The following is an 18485-nucleotide window of genomic DNA, read 5'->3' as shown; positions in this document are numbered from 1 at the left end:
GTGGAGGCGGAGCAATTGCCGGTAATGGTGATGTCACCCCCTAGGGAGTCGACACCGGAATGGATGGCTTTATTTATGGAATTACGTGATAATGTCAGCACATTACAAAAATCAGTTGACGACATGAGACGGCCGGAAAACCAGTTAGTACCTGTACAGGCGTCTCAGACACCGTCAGGGGCTGTAAAACGCCCTTTACCTCAGTCGGTCGACACAGACCCAGACACGGACACCGAATCTAGTGTCGACGGTGAAGAAACAAACGTATTTTCCAGTAGGGCCACACGCTTTACATATCTCTGATACTGCATGTACCACAAAAAGGGGTATTATGTGGGGTCTGAAAAAACTACCTGTAGTTTTTCCTGAATCAGACGAATTGAATGAAGTGTGTGATGAAGCGTGGGTTAACCCCGATAGAAAACTGCTAATTTCAAAGAAGTTATTGGCATTATATCCTTTCCCGCCAGAGGTTAGGGCGCGCTGGGAAACACCCCCTAGGGTGGATAAGGCGCTCACACGCTTATCAAAACAAGTGGCGTTACCGTCTCCTGAAACGGCCGCCCTCAAGGATCCAGCAGATAGGAGGCTGGAAACTACCCTGAAAAGTATATACACTCATACTGGTGTTATACTGCGACCAGCCATCGCCTCTGCATGGATGTGCAGTGCTGGGGTGGTTTGGTCGGATTCCCTGACTGAAAATATTGATACCCTGGATAGGGACAGTATTTTACTGACTATAGAGCATTTAAAGGATGCATTTCTATATATGCGAGATGCACAGAGGGATATTTGCACTCTGGCATCGAGAGTAAGTGCGATGTCCATATCTGCCAGAAGAAGTTTATGGACGCGACAATGGTCAGGTGATGCGGATTCCAAACGGCATATGGAAGTATTGCCGTATAAGGGGGAGGAATTATTTGGGGTCGGTCTATCGGATTTGGTGGCCACGGCAACAGCCGGGAAATCCACCTTTTTACCTCAGGTCCCCTCCCAACAGAAAAAGACAACGTCTTTTCAGCCGCAGTCCTTTCGTTCCTATAGGAACAAGCGGGCGAAAGGACAGTCATATTTGCCCCGAGGCAAAGGAAAGGGTAAGAGAGTGCACCAAGCAACTTCTTCCCAGGAGCAGAAGCCCCCCCCGGCTTCTGCAAAGCCCTCAGCATGACGTTGGGGCTTTACAAGCGGACTCAGGGGCGGTGGGGGGTCGACTCAAGAATTTCAGCGCACAGTGGGCTCACTCACAGGTGGACCCCTGGATCCTGCAGATAATATCTCAGGGTTACAGGTTGGAATTCGAGAAGTCTCCCCCTCGCCGGTTCCTAAAGTCTGCTCTGCCAACGTCTCCCTCAGACAGGGCGACGGTATTGGAAGCCATTCACAAGCTGTATTCTCAGCAGGTGATAGTCAAGGTACCCCTCCTACAACAGGGAAAGGGGTATTATTCCACACTATTTGTGGTACCGAAGCCGAACGGCTCGGTAAGACCTATTCTAAATCTGAAATCTTTGAACCTGTACATACAAAAATTCAAGTTCAAGATGGAGTCACTCAGAGCAGTGATAGCGAATCTGGAAGAAGGGGACTTTATGGTGTCCCTGGACATCAAGGATGCTTACCTGCATGTCCCAATTTGCCCTTCACATCAAGGGTACCTCAGGTTCGTGGTGCAAAACTGTCATTATCAGTTTCAGACGCTGCCGTTTGGATTGTCCACGGCACCTCGGGTCTTTACCAAGGTAATGGCCGAAATGATGTTTCTTCTACGAAGAAAAGGCGTATTAATTATCCCTTACTTGGACGATCTCCTGATAAGGGCAAGGTCCAGGGAACAGCTGGGGGACGTAGTAGCACTAACCCAAATAGTGCTGCAACAGCACGGGTGGATTCTGAATTTTCCAAAATCTCAATTGACCCCGACGACACGTCTGCTGTTCCTGGGAATGATTCTGGACACGGTTCAGAAAAAGGTGTTTCTTCCAGGGGAGAAAGCCAAGGAGTTATCCGAACTTGTCAGGAACCTCCTAAAACCAGGGAAAGTGTCTGTGCATCAATGCACAAGAGTCCTGGGAAAGATGGTGGCTTCTTACGAAGCGATTCCATTCGGCAGATTCCACGCACGAACTTTTCAGTGGGATCTGCTGGACAAATGGTCCGGATCGCATCTGCAGGTGCATCAGCGGATAACCTTGTCGCCACGGACAAGGGTGTCTCTTCTGTGGTGGTTGCAGAGTGCTCATCTGTTAGAGGGCCGCAGATTCGGCATACAGGACTGGGTCCTGGTGACCACGGATGCCAGTCTGAGAGGCTGGGGAGCGGTCACACAGGGAAGAAACTTCCAGGGAGTATGGTCAAACCTGGAGATGTCTCTTCACATAAATATACTGGAGCTAAGAGCGATTTACAATGCTCTAAGCCTGGCAAAACCCCTGCTTCAGGGTCAGCCGGTGTTGATCCAGTCGGACAACATCACGGCAGTCGCCCACGTAAACAGACAGGGCGGCACAAGAAGCAGGAGAGCAATGGCAGAAGCTGCAAGGATTCTTCGCTGGGCGGAAGATCATGTGATAGCACTGTCAGCAGTGTTCATTCCGGGAGTGGACAACTGGGAAGCAGACTTCCTCAGCAGACACGATCTACACCCGGGAGAGTGGGGACTTCATCCAGAAGTCTTCCACATGATTGTGAACCGTTGGGAAAAACCAAAGGTGGACATGATGGCGTCTCGCCTCAACAAAAAACTGGACAGGTATTGCGCCAGGTCAAGAGACCCTCAGGCAATAGCTGTGGACGCTCTGGTAACGCCGTGGGTGTTCCAGTCAGTGTATGTGTTTCCTCCTCTGCCTCTCATACCAAAAGTACTGAGAATTATACGGCAAAGGGGAGTAAGAACGATACTCGTGGCTCCGGATTGGCCAAGAAGAACTTGGTACCCGGAACTTCAGGAGATACTCACGGAAGATCCGTGGCCTCTACCTCTAAGACGGGACCTGCTTCAGCAGGGACCGTGTCTATTCCAAGACTTACCGCGGCTGCGTTTGACGGCATGGCGGTTGAACGCCGAATTCTAAGGGAAAAAGGCATTCCGGAAGAGGTCATTCCTACACTGGTAAAAGCCAGGAAGGAGGTGACTGCACAACATTATCACCGCATTTGGAGAAAATATGTTGCGTGGTGTGAGGCCAGGAAGGCCCCCACGGAGGAATTTCAATTGGGTCGATTCCTACATTTCCTGCAAACAGGATTGTCTATGGGCCTCAAGTTGGGGTCCATTAAGGTTCAAATTTCGGCCCTGTCTATTTTCTTCCAGAAAGAATTGGCTTCAGTTCCTGAAGTCCAGACTTTTGTAAAAGGAGTACTACATATACAGCCACCGGTTGTGCCCCCAGTGGCTCCGTGGGACCTTAATGTAGTTTTGGATTTTCTCAAATCCCATTGGTTTGAGCCACTCAAATCGGCGGATTTGAAATATCTTACATGGAAAGTAACCATGCTACTGGCCCTGGCTTCAGCCAGGAGAGTGTCAGAATTGGCGGCTTTATCGTATAAATGCCCATATCTGATTTTCCATTCGGACAGGGCAGAACTGCGACGCGTCCTCATTTTCTGCCTAAGGTGGTGTCAGCGTTTCACCTGAACCAGCCTATTGTGGTGCCTGCGGCTACTAGCGATTTGGAGGATTCCAAGTTGCTGGACGTTGTCAGGGCATTGAAAATATATATTTCAAGGACGGCTGGAGTCAGAAAATCTGACTCGCTGTTTATACTGTATGCACCCAACAAGCTGGGTGCTCCTGCTTCTAAGCAGACGATTGCTCGTTGGATTTGTAGCACAATTCAACTTGCACATTCTGTGGCAGGCCTGCCACAGCCTAAATCTGTCAAGGCCCATTCCACAAGGAAGGTGGGCTCATCCTGGGCGGCTGCCCGAGGGGTCTCGGCATTACAACTCTGCCGAGCAGCTACGTGGTCGGGGGAGAACACGTTTGTAAAATTCTACAAATTTGATACCCTGGCTAAAGAGGACCTGGAGTTCTCTCATTCGGTGCTGCAGAGTCATCCGCACTCTCCCGCCCGTTTGGGAGCTTTGGTATAATCCCCATGGTCCTGACGGAGTCCCCAGCATCCACTAGGACGTTAGAGAAAATAAGATTTTACTTACCGATAAATCTATTTCTCGTAGTCCGTAGTGGATGCTGGGCGCCCATCCCAAGTGCGGATTGTCTGCAATACTTGTACATAGTTATTGTTTCAAAGAAATCGGGTTGTTATTGTTGTGAGCCGTCTGTTCAGAGGCTCCTACGTTGTCATACTGTTAACTGGGTTCAGATCACAAGTTGTACGGTGTGATTGGTGTGGCTGGTATGAGTCTTACCCGGGATTCAAAATCCTTCCTTATTGTGTACGCTCGTCCGGGCACAGTATCCTAACTGAGGCTTGGAGGAGGGTCATAGGGGGAGGAGCCAGTGCACACCACCTGATCCTAAAGCTTTATTTTTGTGCCCTGTCTCCTGCGGAGCCGCTAATCCCCATGGTCCTGACGGAGTCCCCAGCATCCACTACGGACTACGAGAAATAGATTTATCGGTAAGTAAAATCTTATTTTTTAGAGCATGTCTCTGCTTTTATACCACTGGAAATATTTGGGGCATCTCATTCAGTACTATTTTACACAAAATTGATAATAATATTATAAAGTGAATTATTTTGTTGCTTTAAATCATTTAGGGGGACATTTACTAAGCAGTGAAAAAAGTGGAGAAGTGAGCTAGTGGAGAAGTTGCCCATGGCAACCAATCAGCTGCTCTGTATACTTTTATAGTATGCAAATTATAAATGTTATGTCAATGCTGATTGGTTGCCATGGGCAACTTTTCCACTGGCACTCCTCCACTTTTATCACTGCTTAGTACATGTCCCCCTTAATACAATATAATTTTATGTGTACATTGCAAATATAAGGACAATTAAACAAAATAGAAATTTTCCATAAAGGTGAAATATGATTCGTTTAACCCTAACCCTTTAAATAAACATTTATCTCCCCAGTCCATTACAGACACCTGAAGTCCCTCACCCATCTTTTGGTCTGTCATAATAGGAACTTGTGCATGTCCCAAATCTGAAACGTCATTCATCAGGGCTATAGTGACATGATCTACATAGTGCATTTCTGCAGAGTTGACAAACTGTCAGTCACTCGTTGTCTGCTCTTTTGATCTAGAACTATGGTGGACATATTTAGAATTTTCATTTATGTTGAATTTACAATAACAAAAAGGTAAAATGGTTATGTACCTGGGTTTTAGGTTACCTATTCAGCTCCGTAACAGTCTTTTTTAGCATCTATAAAAAATATTGAATTTCCCGGATCTTAAATGGTTGGTCTCCAGTCTTTGAAGCTAAAGTTTAATGCAGAATAAATTATAGATATATCATGTAGAATATAGTCAATGTTTTTCTCTCTTTTCTTTGCAGTGCTTTCAATGATTTTGATGGTTATTATCAGGTACATCTCTAGAGTACTTGTTTGGATCTTAACTATCTTAGTCATATTGGGATCACTCGGTAAGTTATACTGATCACATAGCTTTTGTCACAAAATATGATGCTACTTGTACAAAGACGTTGAAAGTATAATAAATGATGAAATAAAGAACTTCCTAGAGTAAGTAGCCTTTATAGAAATGTAGCAACAATTAAATGACGTTCTCCCATGATATTGCGGTCAGTAACCGTACGTATTTAGGGCCACAAGATGCACTCATTTGTCTTAAAATATTCTTCCATCCTATTATCGTATACTTACATGTTAGACAATGGGCAAAGTTACTTGGTAGTTATTTCCCTAGTGCCAAGTTCCTCATGGCTTCCTCTGTTAACCACCTCCTTCTTTCACTGGTTCCCTTGTGCAAGTGTCTGCAGGAACTGGGAAGCAATGGGGAACCCAGGAGGCTCTTCACATGTACAGTAAGTTTATGTTCAACCTTTGCCCTGGTATTATGTATTTATTAACCGTTAATTATACAGCACCTACTTATTACACAGTGAATATTTTGTCTATAAACCCATTATAAATATGAGATATGAAAAGATCTAGAAGATGCTATATATACTAGAAATGTTTTTGGTTTAGCATCTAGAAAAAAAAAATGTCCCCATCACCTCCTGATGTGTAGCACAACTGTGGAAAGCTAGGGTACAATAAGGGTGTGACTGCTTGTTACAGACCAGAAGAAACTGAACTACTTTACTCACCTAAGGGTGGGTACACACTAGGTGATGTGCTCTATGAGCAACGCCGCCTAGTGTGTTCACTTCCCTGCTGGGGCAGTCGTCGTCAGTGCGTACACACTGAGCGATATGAAAACAATATCGCTCAGTGACGTCACGCCGCGGTCGGGCCGTGCATGCAGTTTTTGGAAGACAGTCCATATTGAGCTGCATGCACGGCCGACAGCGAGGGTAGTTAATGACCCGCGGGGCCGCACATCGCTCGCCGTTGGACAGCGTAAACACTAGTCGATATGGTAAACGACGTCAATCAGGTAGGGCAAAATGAGTGACATTGTTTACTTTATCGGCAAGTGTGTACCCACCTTAAGACATTTCTCTGACGTCCTAGTCGATGCTGGGAACTCCGTAAGGACCATGGGGAATAGCGGCTCCGCAGGAGACTGGGCACAAAAGTAAAGCTTTAGGACTACCTGGTGTGCACTGGCTCCTCCCCCTATGACCCTCCTCCAAGCCTCAGTTAGATTTTTGTGCCCAAACGAGAAGGGTGCACACTAGGGGCTCTCCTGAGCTGCTTAGTGAAAAGTTTAGTTTTAGGTTTTTTATTTTCAGTGAGACCTGCTGGCAACAGGCTCACTGCATCGAGGGACTAAGGGGAGAAGAAGCGAACTCACCTGCGTGCAGAGTGGATTGGGCTTCTTAGGCTACTGGACACCATTAGCTCCAGAGGGATCGAACACAGGCCCAGCCATGGAGTCCGGTCCCAGAGCCGCGCCGCCGGCCCCCTTACAGAGCCAGAAGCAAGAAGAGGTCCGGAAAATCGGCGGCAGAAGACATCCTGTCTTCACCAAGGTAGCGCACAGCACTGCAGCTGTGCGCCATTGCTTCTCAGCACACTTCACACTTCGGTCACTGAGGGTGCAGGGCGCTAGGGGGGGGCGCCCTGAGCAGCAATAAAAACACCTTGGCTGGCGAAAATACATAACATATAGCCCCCAGGGCTATATGGATGAATTTTAACCTCTGCCAGAATCCATAAAAAAGCAGGAGAAAAGTCCGCGAAAAAGGGGCGGAGCCGATCTCCTCAGCACACTGGCGCCATTTTCCCTCACAGCTCCGTTGGAGGGAAGCTCCCTGGCTCTCCCCTGCAGTCACTACACTACAGAAAGGGTTAAAAAAGAGAGGGGGGCACTAATTAGGCGCAGTATTAACAATACAGCAGCTATAAGGGGAAAAACACTTATATAAGGTTATCCCTGTATATATATAGCGCTCTGGTGTGTGCTGGCAAACTCTCCCTCTGTCTCCCCAAAGGGCTAGTGGGGTCCTGTCCTCTATCAGAGCATTTCCTGTGTGTGTGCTGTGTGTCGGTACGTTTGTGTCGACATGTATGAGGAGGAAAATGATGTGGAGGCGGAGCAATTGCCTGTAATAGTGATGTCACCCCCTAGGGGGTCGACACCTGAGTGGATGAACTGTTGGAAGAAATTACGTGACAGTGTCAGCTCTTTACAAAAGACAGTGGTTGACATGAGACAGTCGGCTACTCAGCTTGTGCCTGTCCAGACGTCTCATAGGCCGTCAGGGGCTCTAAAGCGCCCGTTACCTCAGATGGCAGATACAGACGCCGACACGGATACTGACTCCAGTGTCGACGGTGAAGAGACAAATGTGACTTCCAGTAGGGCCACACGTTACATGATTGAGGCAATGAAAAATGTTTTACACATTTCTGATAATACGAGTACCACCAAAAGGGGTATTATGTTCGGTGAGGAAAAACTACCTGTAGTTTTCCTGAATCTGAGGAATTAAATGAGGTGTGTGATGAAGCGTGGGTTTCCCCCGATAAAAACTGATAATTTCTAAAAAGTTATTGGCATTATATCCTTTCCCGCCAGAGGTTAGGGTGCGTTGGGGAACACCCCCTAGGGTGGATAAAGCGCTCACACGCTTGTCAAAACAAGGGGCTCTACCCTCTCCTGAGACAGCCGCCCTTAAGGATCCTGCTGATAGAAAGCAGGAGGGTATCCTAAAATGTATTTACACACATACTGGTGTTATACTGCGACCAGCAATCTCCTCAGCCTGGATGTGCAGTGCTGGGTTGGCGTGGTCGGATTCCCTGACTGAAAATATTGATACCCTAGATAGGGACAGTATATTATTGCCTATAGAGCATTTAAAAAATGCATTTCTATATATGCGTGATGCACAGCGGGATATTTGCCGACTGGCATCAAGAGTAAGTGCGCTGTCCATTTCTGCTAGAAGAGGGTTATGGACACGACAGTGGTCAGGTGATGCGGATTCCAAACGGCATATGGAAGTATTGCCTTATAAAGGGGAGGAGTTATTTGGGGTCGGTCTTTCAGACCTGGTGGCCACGGCAACAGCTGGGAAATCCACGTTTTTTACCCCAGGTCGCCTCTCAACATAAGAAGACGCCGTATTATCAGGCGCAGTCCTTTAGTTTCCATAAGGGCAAGCGGGCAAAAGGTTCCTCATTTCTGCCCCGTGACAGAGGGAGAGGAAAAAGGCTGCAGCAATCAGCCAGTTCCCAGGAACAGAAGCCCTCTCCCGCCTCTGCCAAGCCCTCAGCATGACGCTGGGGCTTTACAAGCGGACTCAGGCACGGTGGGGGCCCGTCTCAAGAATTTCAGCGCGCAGTGGGCTCACTCGCAAGTAGACCCCTGGATCCTTCAGGTGGTATCTCAGGGGTACAAATTGGAATTCGAGACGTCTCCCCCTCGCCGTTTCCTAAAGTCGGCTTTACCGACGTCTCCCTCCGACAGGGAGGCTGTTTTGGAAGCCATTCACAAGCTGTATTCCCAGCAGGTGATAATCAAGGTACCCCTCCTGCAACAGGGAAAGGGGTATTATTCCACACTGTTGTGGTACCGAAGCCGGACGGCTCGGTGAGACCGATTTTAAATCTAAAATCTTTGAACACTTACATACAGAGGTTCAAATTCAAGATGGAGTCACTCAGAGCAGTGATTGCGAACCTGGAAGAAGGGGACTATATGGTGTCTCTGGACATCAAGGATGCTTACCTTCATGTCCCAATTTACCCTTCTCACCAAGGGTACCTCAGGTTTGTGGTACAGAACTGTCACTATCAGTTTCAGACGCTGCCGTTTGGATGGTCCACGGCACCCCGGGTCTTTAGCAAGGTAATGGCCGAAATGATGATACTCCTTCGAAGGAAGGGAGTTTTAGTTATCCCTTACTTGGACGATCTCCTGATAAGGGCAAGATCCAGGGAACAGTTGGAGGTCGGTGTAGCACTATCTCAGGTAGTGTTGCGGCAGCACGGTTGGATTCTCAATATTCCAAAATCGCAGCTGATTCCGACGACTCGTCTTCTGTTCCTAGGGATGATCCTGGACACAGTCCAGAAAAAGGTGTTTCTCCCGGAGGAGAAAGCCAGGGAGTTATCCGAGCTAGTCAGGAACCTCCTAAAACCGAGCCAAGTCTCAGTGCATCAATGCACAAGAGTCCTGGGAAAAATGGTGGCTTCCTACGAAGCAATCCCATTAGGCAGATTCCACGCAAGAACTTTTCAGTGGGACCGGCTGGACAAATGGTCCGGGTCGCATCTTCAGATGCATCAGCGGATAACCCTGTCACCAAGGACAAGGGTGTCTTTTTTTGTGGTGGTTGCAGAGTGCTCATCTTCTAGAGGGCCGCAGATTCGGCATTCAGGACTGGGTCCTGGTGACTACGGATGCCAGCCTGCGAGGCTGGGGAGCAGTCACACAGGGAAGGAATTTCCAGGGCTTATGGTCAAGCCTGGAGACATCACTTCACATAAATATCCTGGAGCTAAGGGCCATTTACAATGCTTTAAGCTTAGCAAGACCTCTGCTTCAAGGTCAGCCGGTGTTGATCCAGTCGGACAACATCACGGCAGTCGCCCACGTAAACAGACAGGGCGGCACAAGAAGCAGGAGGGCAATGGCAGAAGCTGCAAGGATTCTTCGCTGGGCGGAAAATCATGTGATAGCACTGTCAGCAGTGTTCATTCCGGGAGTGGACAACTGGGAAGCAGACTTCCTCAGCAGGCATGACCTCCACCTGGGAGAGTGGGGACTTCATCCAGAAGTCTTCCACATGATTATAAACCGTTGGGAAAAACCAAAGGTGGACATGTTGGCGTCACGCCTCAACAAAAAACTGGACAGGTATTGCGCCAGATCAAGGGACCCTCAGGCAATAGCTGGGGACGCTCTGGTAACACCGTTGGTGTACCAGTCAGTGTATGTGTTCCCTCCTCTGCCTCTCATACCCAAGGTACTGAGAATTATAAGACGGAGAGGAGTAAGAACTATATTCGTGGTTCCGAATTGGCCAAGAAGGACTTGGTACCCGGCACTTCAAGAGATGCTCACGGAGGATCCGTGGCCTCTACCTCTAAGAAGGGACCTGCTCCAGCAAGGACCCTGTCTGTTCCAAGACTTACCGCGGCTGCGTTTGACGGCATGGCGGTTGAACGCCGGATCCTGAAGGAAAAGGGCATTCCGGATGAAGTCATCCCTACCCTGATCAAAGCCAGGAAGGATGTAACCGCAAAACATTATCACCGCATTTGGCGAAAATATGTTGTGTGGTGCGAGGCCAGGAAGGCCCCGACGGAGGAATTTCAACTAGGTCGATTCCTACTTTTCCTGCAAACAGGAGTGTTTATGGGCCTGAAATTGGGGTCCATTAAGGTTCAAATTTCAGACCTGTCGATTTTCTTCCAGAAAGAACTAGCTTCAGTCCCTGAAGTTCAGACGTTTGTAAAAGGGGTACTGCATATACAGCCCCCTTTTGTGCCTCCAGTGGCACCTTGGGATCTCAATGTAGTTTTGGGGTTCCTAAAGTCACATTGGTTTGAACCACTTAAATCTGTGGAGTTAAAATATCTCACATGGAATGTGGTCATGCTATTGGCCCTGGCCTCGGCCATGCGCGTGTCAGAGTTGGCGGCTTTATCCTGTAAAAGCCCTTATCTGATTTTCCATTCGGACAGGGCGGAATTGAGGACTCGTCCTCAATTTCTCCCTAAGGTGGTTTCAGCGTTTCACCTGAACCAACCTATTGTGGTGCCTGCGGCTACTAGGGACTTGGAGGACTCCAAGTTGCTAGACGTTGTCAGGGCCCTGAACATTTAGGTGTCCAGAACGGCTGGAGTCAGAAAATCTGACTCGCTGTTTATCCTGTATGCACCCAACAAGCTGGGTGCTCCTGCTTCTAAGCAGACTATTGCTCGTTGGATTTGTAGTACAGTTCAGCTTGCACACTCTGTGGCAGGCCTGCCACAGCCAAAATCTGTAAATGCCCACTCCACAAGGAAGGTGGGCTCATCTTGGGCGGCTGCCCGAGGGGTCTCAGCTTTACAAATTTGATACCCTGGCTGAGGAGGACCTGGAGTTCTCTCATTCGGTGCTGCAGAGTCATCCGCACTCTCCCGCCCGTTTGGGAGCTTTGGTATATTCCCCATGGTCCTTACGGAGTTCCCAGCATCCACTAGGACGTCAGAGAAAATAAGATTTTACTCACCGGTAAATCTATTTCTCGTAGTCCGTAGTGGATGCTGGGCGCCCATCCCAAGTGCGGATTATCTGCAATACTTGTACATAGTTATTGTAAAATAATCGGGTTATTGTTGTAGTGAGCCATCTTTTCGAGAGGCTCCTCTGTTATCATACTGTTAACTGGGTTCAGATCACAAGTTGTACGGTGTGATTGGTGTGGCTGGTATGAGTCTTACCCGGGATTCATAAATCCTTCCTTATTGTGTACGCTCGTCCGGGCACAGTATCCTAACTGAGGCTTGGAGGAGGGTCATAGGGGGAGGAGCCAGTGCACACCAGGTAGTCCTAAAGCTTTACTTTTGTGCCCAGTCTCCTGCGGAGCCGCTATTCCCCATGGTCCTTACGGAGTTCCCAGCATCCACTACGGACTACGAGAAATAGATTTACCGGTGAGTAAAATCTTATTTTTTGTTGCTATTTAGCTACTTCAAGAATCACTCTAGAAATAAACAGACATGTTAATCCTATATTATAAAAGGCTAATGCTGTTCCTCACCTCTTTGGGGGGAATTCAAGTGTTTTGCGCCTGACGAAGCAATTCAAGTGTTTCTCTGTTCGAGCACGCACAGCCGCCGGCACTGACATTACTGTTATGTTGTTCCATCATTTTTACAGGCTGATAGCTAGTTGCATATATTTCAATGCTTGTTAAGCTAGCTGACAGGTCTCAAATTCTTTCCCTTTTGACCAACTAAACATCAAATCAATCAGAACATCAAAACCATTATTGCTATGTTTTTTTAAATCAGTTGAGTCTTACTGCACAAAGCTTTTCCAACCAAGTGCTCCCCAAGCAATAGCAGCTTTCTGTGTATAATGGTGCCTGCGGCTCTTTTATGAAAGTCATCTTACACATAGTTGTCACTAGAGGAGAAAATTCAACTCCTTGGCTTCAAGGACAGACATACATGATGATTGAGCTATTCCTAAACTTGAGAACCTAATCTATTTCTGAGACGTGACGTGATTTGTACTTGTCCTAGTGTGATGCTATAAGCTCACAATGCGGAATTGATGAGAGAGAATATCATTAGCAGGCCGTTTCCAGTCTCAAATGATGTGTCCCTGGTTACACCTACATTTCATTGATTTAATAAATCATCTTGGCAAAGTTCTCTTTACTCCCTAGGAACTCCAAGTGCCTATTTATGATATCAAGGCGGTCATTTCTTCATGAGAATTAGACAGTGTCTGATTTTAGCATGGGACATATTCGTCTGCTTTACTTGGATGGCAAAATGGGGTTATTTCACAGGTCGAAAAAAACAAAACAAAACGTGATTACCTATTTGTATAGAACCATTGCACAAGTACAGTTCTAAAGCAGACACGCTCCTTTCTTTTTAATCCACTAGGGGTCACTGGAGTACTCTTGGGTTATGGACTGGGCGTAGCCGGAAATGGCACATATTTAAATATTTAAATTAGTAACTGGCCATCCCCTCCATAATCCCATAGAGCCTTCAGTATTTTTCTGTGCCTCTAGCGGAAGGTACTGTGGACTGAATGTCCTGCGATTCTTCAAGCAAGATTATGTTTGTTTTTTTCTACCTGATCCCTTCCCAACTTATCAGAGAAGTTCGGGTTAGGGATCATTGGTGCTGCATTAGCAGCAGATGGTCTGCCGGCGCTCATACAAAGGGCCCCGCCATTGATCAAAATCAGCGCAGCTGATTGCAGCCACGGGCTGCTCAAGGACGCAGGACGGCGCTTACAGAAAAGTCCCGTCATGGCCTCCGCAGGTGGTGCAGGTACTGAGCGGTAGGCAGCTCTCACTGCCGCCGCTCACTTACTTACTTTTTCGGTCTATTGCGGGCGGTCAGCTCACGCTGCCGCCCATTATGGGGGGACTGTATGTGTTTATATACTGTAACTATAAATGTTCCCCTGCTGCGTGCCACTAGATACACCTTGCTGCCACTATAATGCTTCACTGGGTATTGCAGAGGGAGCCAGCGAGCGAACCCCAGCACTGCCGCAGGGCCGCTCGACTTTCCCCGGATCCCTTCATTGTCAGCACCCGGCGCCGCGGGGCGCTTGTAGTAACTAGCGAGCAGTTCCCGCCACTACCGCCGGAACGCTCGCCTCTCTCCGGCGTCCGCGCAATCTGTCCTCCGCCCTACGGCTCTGGTGGGGTGAGCGGCCGAGATGACCTCAGCTGCTGCCGCGGCCCGCTCTGGCGGCCGCTCACCAATCTCCGGCGTGCAGTCCTTCACACGGCCGCGGTAAGACTCGCACTCCCCGTCTCCCGTCTGCTGAACAAAGGGGGGTGGGAGCAGTAAACGAAGAAAGTGGGGGAAGTCGGCAGCCAGAATAAAGGCTGCACCTGCAAATACTACTCTTCTGCAGGAGAGAGAGGGGGGAGGAAACCCGCAGGGAGGCCCCAATAACTAAGCTGCGTTTAGGCAGCAAAATAATCAGGACTTAAGCCTGTGGCCAATATCAGAGTCTCTGTTACTTATACAATATACCTGTTGGTGTGTATCTGTGTATGTATATATATGATATATATATATGTGTATGTATTTGTGTGTTTACACACTGATGGTATACAGATAGGTGTGACGGTGTATCTGCATATACATGTATTAATATATATTTATATGTTTATGGTTATATATATATATATATATATATATATATATATATATATATGGAACTTGGTGTATCGGCAATCTTGCAATAAGCAAGCACATGGCCGGACACCATTTTAACATTACTTCCTGGTTCTTCCCAGGAAGTTGCTGCCCTACAACACTCGGCCTCTAGAGGAGCCGGGGTGTTGTTAGGAATTTTATTTTCTTGGTTTTGTACAGCACAAGATGAACACGTGTGCTGTAATGTAGATTTATACACACTTTATTTACGTGGTACTAAGTCACGGTACTGGTCTATCCTTCTGTACTTGCTTGTCCGTGTACATAAGGAGTAAGTCTAAGACATAGCAGCTTCGCTGCAGAGTCCGTCGGACAAATAAGACTGCACATACGCACTATTGCCGTTCCTCGTTGGGGGAGGCTGGCGTATATACTGACTGTGAACAATTGTTATTATTGTTTTATAATTTGACAGTTTCAGAGATACCCGTCGCAGTGTGTCCTACAGTATACAGGTTTCGGCTTAACAGGGCAGTGGTTGCATGGCAAAACAGTTCACGTTTGCCCTACAAGAAGAACGCCTTACGCTTCTCGCTGATCACACTTGTGAATCTGCTCAATATCTAGGTACAGTTTCTGTGGACGTCAGCCAGTTTAGTTCTCGCTTTTCAGTTTCACTAGTGCGGCACGACGTGCTTTTTCGCTACGTGCTTAACAGGACGGTGTCCGTTTCTAAACGAGAATAGAAACATTACCTTACGCTGCCCACATGTTTCGTCCTGTCTTGGACAAATTCCTGAATAAATATACTCAGGATATAGTCTTTACATCTCGGTCCTTTCGGGCCCGTGCTACAGAAACAGCCACAGGCGGGTCAGGTGGTAGTGAACGTGGTTTTCGATAACCTCTAATTGTCTGATTGTCGTCAATATACGGTTAAAGTGCTGCCACCTACTTCCAGGCATCTTTAACCAGGGTTTCAGTGGCGTTTACAGCTAAGCCACTGAAAAGCCAGGCCTAGAATGAGTTTCCAGGCCATCGCCGTTCGTCAGTTGTGGGCATCCACAGTTAGGGGATCCGCAATTTTGGGTTCGCAGTTTACCAGACAAAGGTTGATTGTTTTCCACCATTGCAATTTGCAAGACGGGTCTGCCTGGGTCAGAGGATAAAATCGCAGTTCTGCACACCGCCATACAAGCTCTAGTAGATTGAGCACTTTGACTGCGGTCAACAACAGAGTCACGGTCATTATTCCAGTTTGGGGTAGTTCCAAAGCTGGCTGAATCTGTCAGTCCGATACTGACCCTTCAGGTCAATCAGGGCGTCGCTTACTACACATTCATGAATACCTGCAGTTGGTGACTACAGGTTGAAATCCACAGTGATTCTGGATTTCAAGAAGAATAAGTACTTAGACGCATCAGGCCTACCTAAGTTTGCAATAAAAACCATTCTCGCTTTCAAGCGCTACCGTTTTGGCTTCGTATGGCGCCTAGGGTTGTCACAAGTAATGGCTATCGTGATAGCTCATCCCTGGAAGTGATAACAGTTCCGTGTTTTGCAGATCTGCTCATTAAAGCTCCGTCTCAAAACTCCGTCATGCAACGGCCCTTACTAACGTACAATGGCGTCGTTCAGCACGGTTAGATTGTTCACCTAGAGATATCAAGCCTCATTCCGTAACAACGGACTCATGCATAGGGATAATTCCGTGATTACACGGATTTACCTGCCTGAACATACCACACAAACTGTTCGTCATCACGTACAGTTCGTACGCAAGCCACGGACAGTCTTGATCCGTTTGGCCTTTTGCCTATTGGAAAGGAGAGTGACGTCTTTCGACGCACTCCAGTTCGCAAGGAGTCACTCAGGTAATTTTCACCTGGAAGTTCTTGCACGCTCCTACAAGTTCATCAAATAGTACGGTTGTCTCTAAGGGCCAGAGTTTCACTACTCTAGTGGCTCCAAGTACAAAATTTTACCGCAGGGACAATGTTCGGCGTCTGGAATTGGATAATTCTAAATATGAACGCGAGTCTCAGAGGTTGGGGACCTGGGGTCCCAAATGATCAACTTCACAAATCACGGAAGATTTCGGTCAAACGCGCTGAGGCAAGCGGGCCACATGCTCCGTTCTCAGACTGTCCAAGTGCGGTCCGACAACACAACGGCGATCTCATACATCACCGATCAAGGACGGAATCGAAGTCGCATGACCATGCGGCAAGTTGCTCGATGTTCATTCTGGGAGTGAACAGCTGGAAGGCAGCTTATTCCAGGACACTGAGCATTGAATTCTTAAGTGTTCCAGATGTTGGTCCAGCGGTGGAGTTACCCACAGGGGTATCTATTGGCATCTCGCAAAAACAAACAAATTAAAAAAAAAAAAAAAACATCCAAGTATGTGTCCATCCCAGTATGTGTCCAGTACAAGAGCTCCGAAGGCAGCAGCTGTGGATGCTCTCACGATCGCGTGGCTGTACAGCGTTGTGAATCGGTTACGACGTTTACGCTGCTTCCTCGGGTACTAAAATGGATCATACAAGACTCCATGACAGTCATACTAGTGACGCCACATTGGCCTCGGAGGCCATGATTCTTGGATCTCCCCGAACTACTCGCAGCCGATCCTTCACCGCTCTCGCCACGTCCGGACCTGTCCCACTAGGGTCAGTTCTTTTACCCCGATTTAGCGCGGCAGCGTTTGACGGGGTGGCTGTTCAAAGCGCTCTCTTAAGAACGGATGGCATTCCAGAATCTGGTATACAAACCATGTTAGGGGCTGGGAAGCCAGTACGGCAGCTCATTATCACAAGGTTTAGCGTGCCTCTATAGGTTGGTGTGACGCTCAGAAGTTTCCAACATCGTTTTCAAGTTATCCCGTCTTTTTAATATTTTTACAGACTGGGTTTGGTGAAGGATTATATTCTACACTCAAGGTGCAGGTCTCTGCATGTCAATTTACCTGCAAAGGTGTTTGGCTCCTTTGCCGATTGTACACACTTTCCTGCACGATGTCCTCAGACGACCTCCATTTATACCACCTACAGCGCCATGGGACGTGATCTGGTTTTAGGTTTTTTATTTACAGTCTTCATTTGTTGAATTCTTACAACAAGTGGATGTTACGTTTATCAATTGGTAAACACTTTTCTCTTAGCCTTAGCCTCTCAGCAAGGCGTGTTTTAACATGGGGTGGCTTGCATGATAAGGCCCCCAATCTGGTGTTTTATGGTCATAGGGCGGAACTTCGCACAAATTCCGTGTTCCAGTCAAAGATCGTATAATGTCACGCATCAATTAATTAATGTAGTTCCTCGGTTATCAATATGTTCGAGAACTTAAGTTACTTTGAATGTGGTACGCGCACTACGCGTTTATGTAACCCAAACAATTGTACGTAGAACAGACACATTGTTCTCTATAATGTAGTGAAGATGGCTTTACAAGCTTCCAAGCAGTCCTTATGTCATACGTCAGGCTTAGCTTCATAATATGCTACAACGCCTACATCAGGGTCAGACCATTCCAAACGTTCTAGTGAACATCATAAGCAGGCTTCAACCGCCTACATCAGTGTCAGACCATTCCATACGTTCTTTGGGAACGTCAGGAGCAGCAGGTCGTGGAGTTTCTACGAAACGGCGTAGACGAGCTGCTACATGGTCATCAGTGCATGACCATTAGTGCGCATGTTGGTGCGCTTTTACAGGTTGGCTACGTTTGCGGCATCAGCATTTAGCTTTGGCCGTGTAGTGTTACAGGTGCCAAACAGCTCTCCCACCCAACGGGAAACTTTGGTACGTCCCAAGAGTACTCCAGTGACCCCTAGTGGATGAAAAAGAAAATAGGATTTTGGTACTTACCAGGTAAATCCTTTTCTTTGAATCCATAGGGGGCACTGGACGCCCACCCAGAGCAGTTTACCTGTCTTGTGGTAAGGTCTGTGGATCTTATGGTAACACTTTATCACCAATGCATTCGATGTTATGGTATCAACTGATTGTTATCAGTTCCGTTATGTGTCAACTTTAGGGTTGACCATTATATTATAATGTTATAGG

General features: G+C 47.5%; 1 protein-coding gene across 1 annotated transcript in view; it reads left to right on the top strand.

Annotated features, from left to right (window-relative positions):
• Window positions 1–18485, top strand: part of SLC44A1 (solute carrier family 44 member 1) — a 297913-nt gene that overhangs the window by 208588 nt on the left and 70840 nt on the right. Inside the window, exon 7 of the mRNA XM_063914149.1 lies at window positions 5484–5573. Within this exon, the coding sequence (XP_063770219.1) occupies window positions 5484–5573 (90 nt within the window). The remainder of the gene's footprint in view (window positions 1–5483; window positions 5574–18485) is intronic.

The sequence above is a fragment of the Pseudophryne corroboree genome, chromosome 1 (assembly GCF_028390025.1).
Source record: "Pseudophryne corroboree isolate aPseCor3 chromosome 1, aPseCor3.hap2, whole genome shotgun sequence".
NCBI lineage: Eukaryota > Metazoa > Chordata > Amphibia > Anura > Myobatrachidae > Pseudophryne > Pseudophryne corroboree.
The sequence above is the reverse complement of the archived record's forward strand: the minus strand, read 5'-3'. Positions and strand labels throughout refer to the sequence as shown.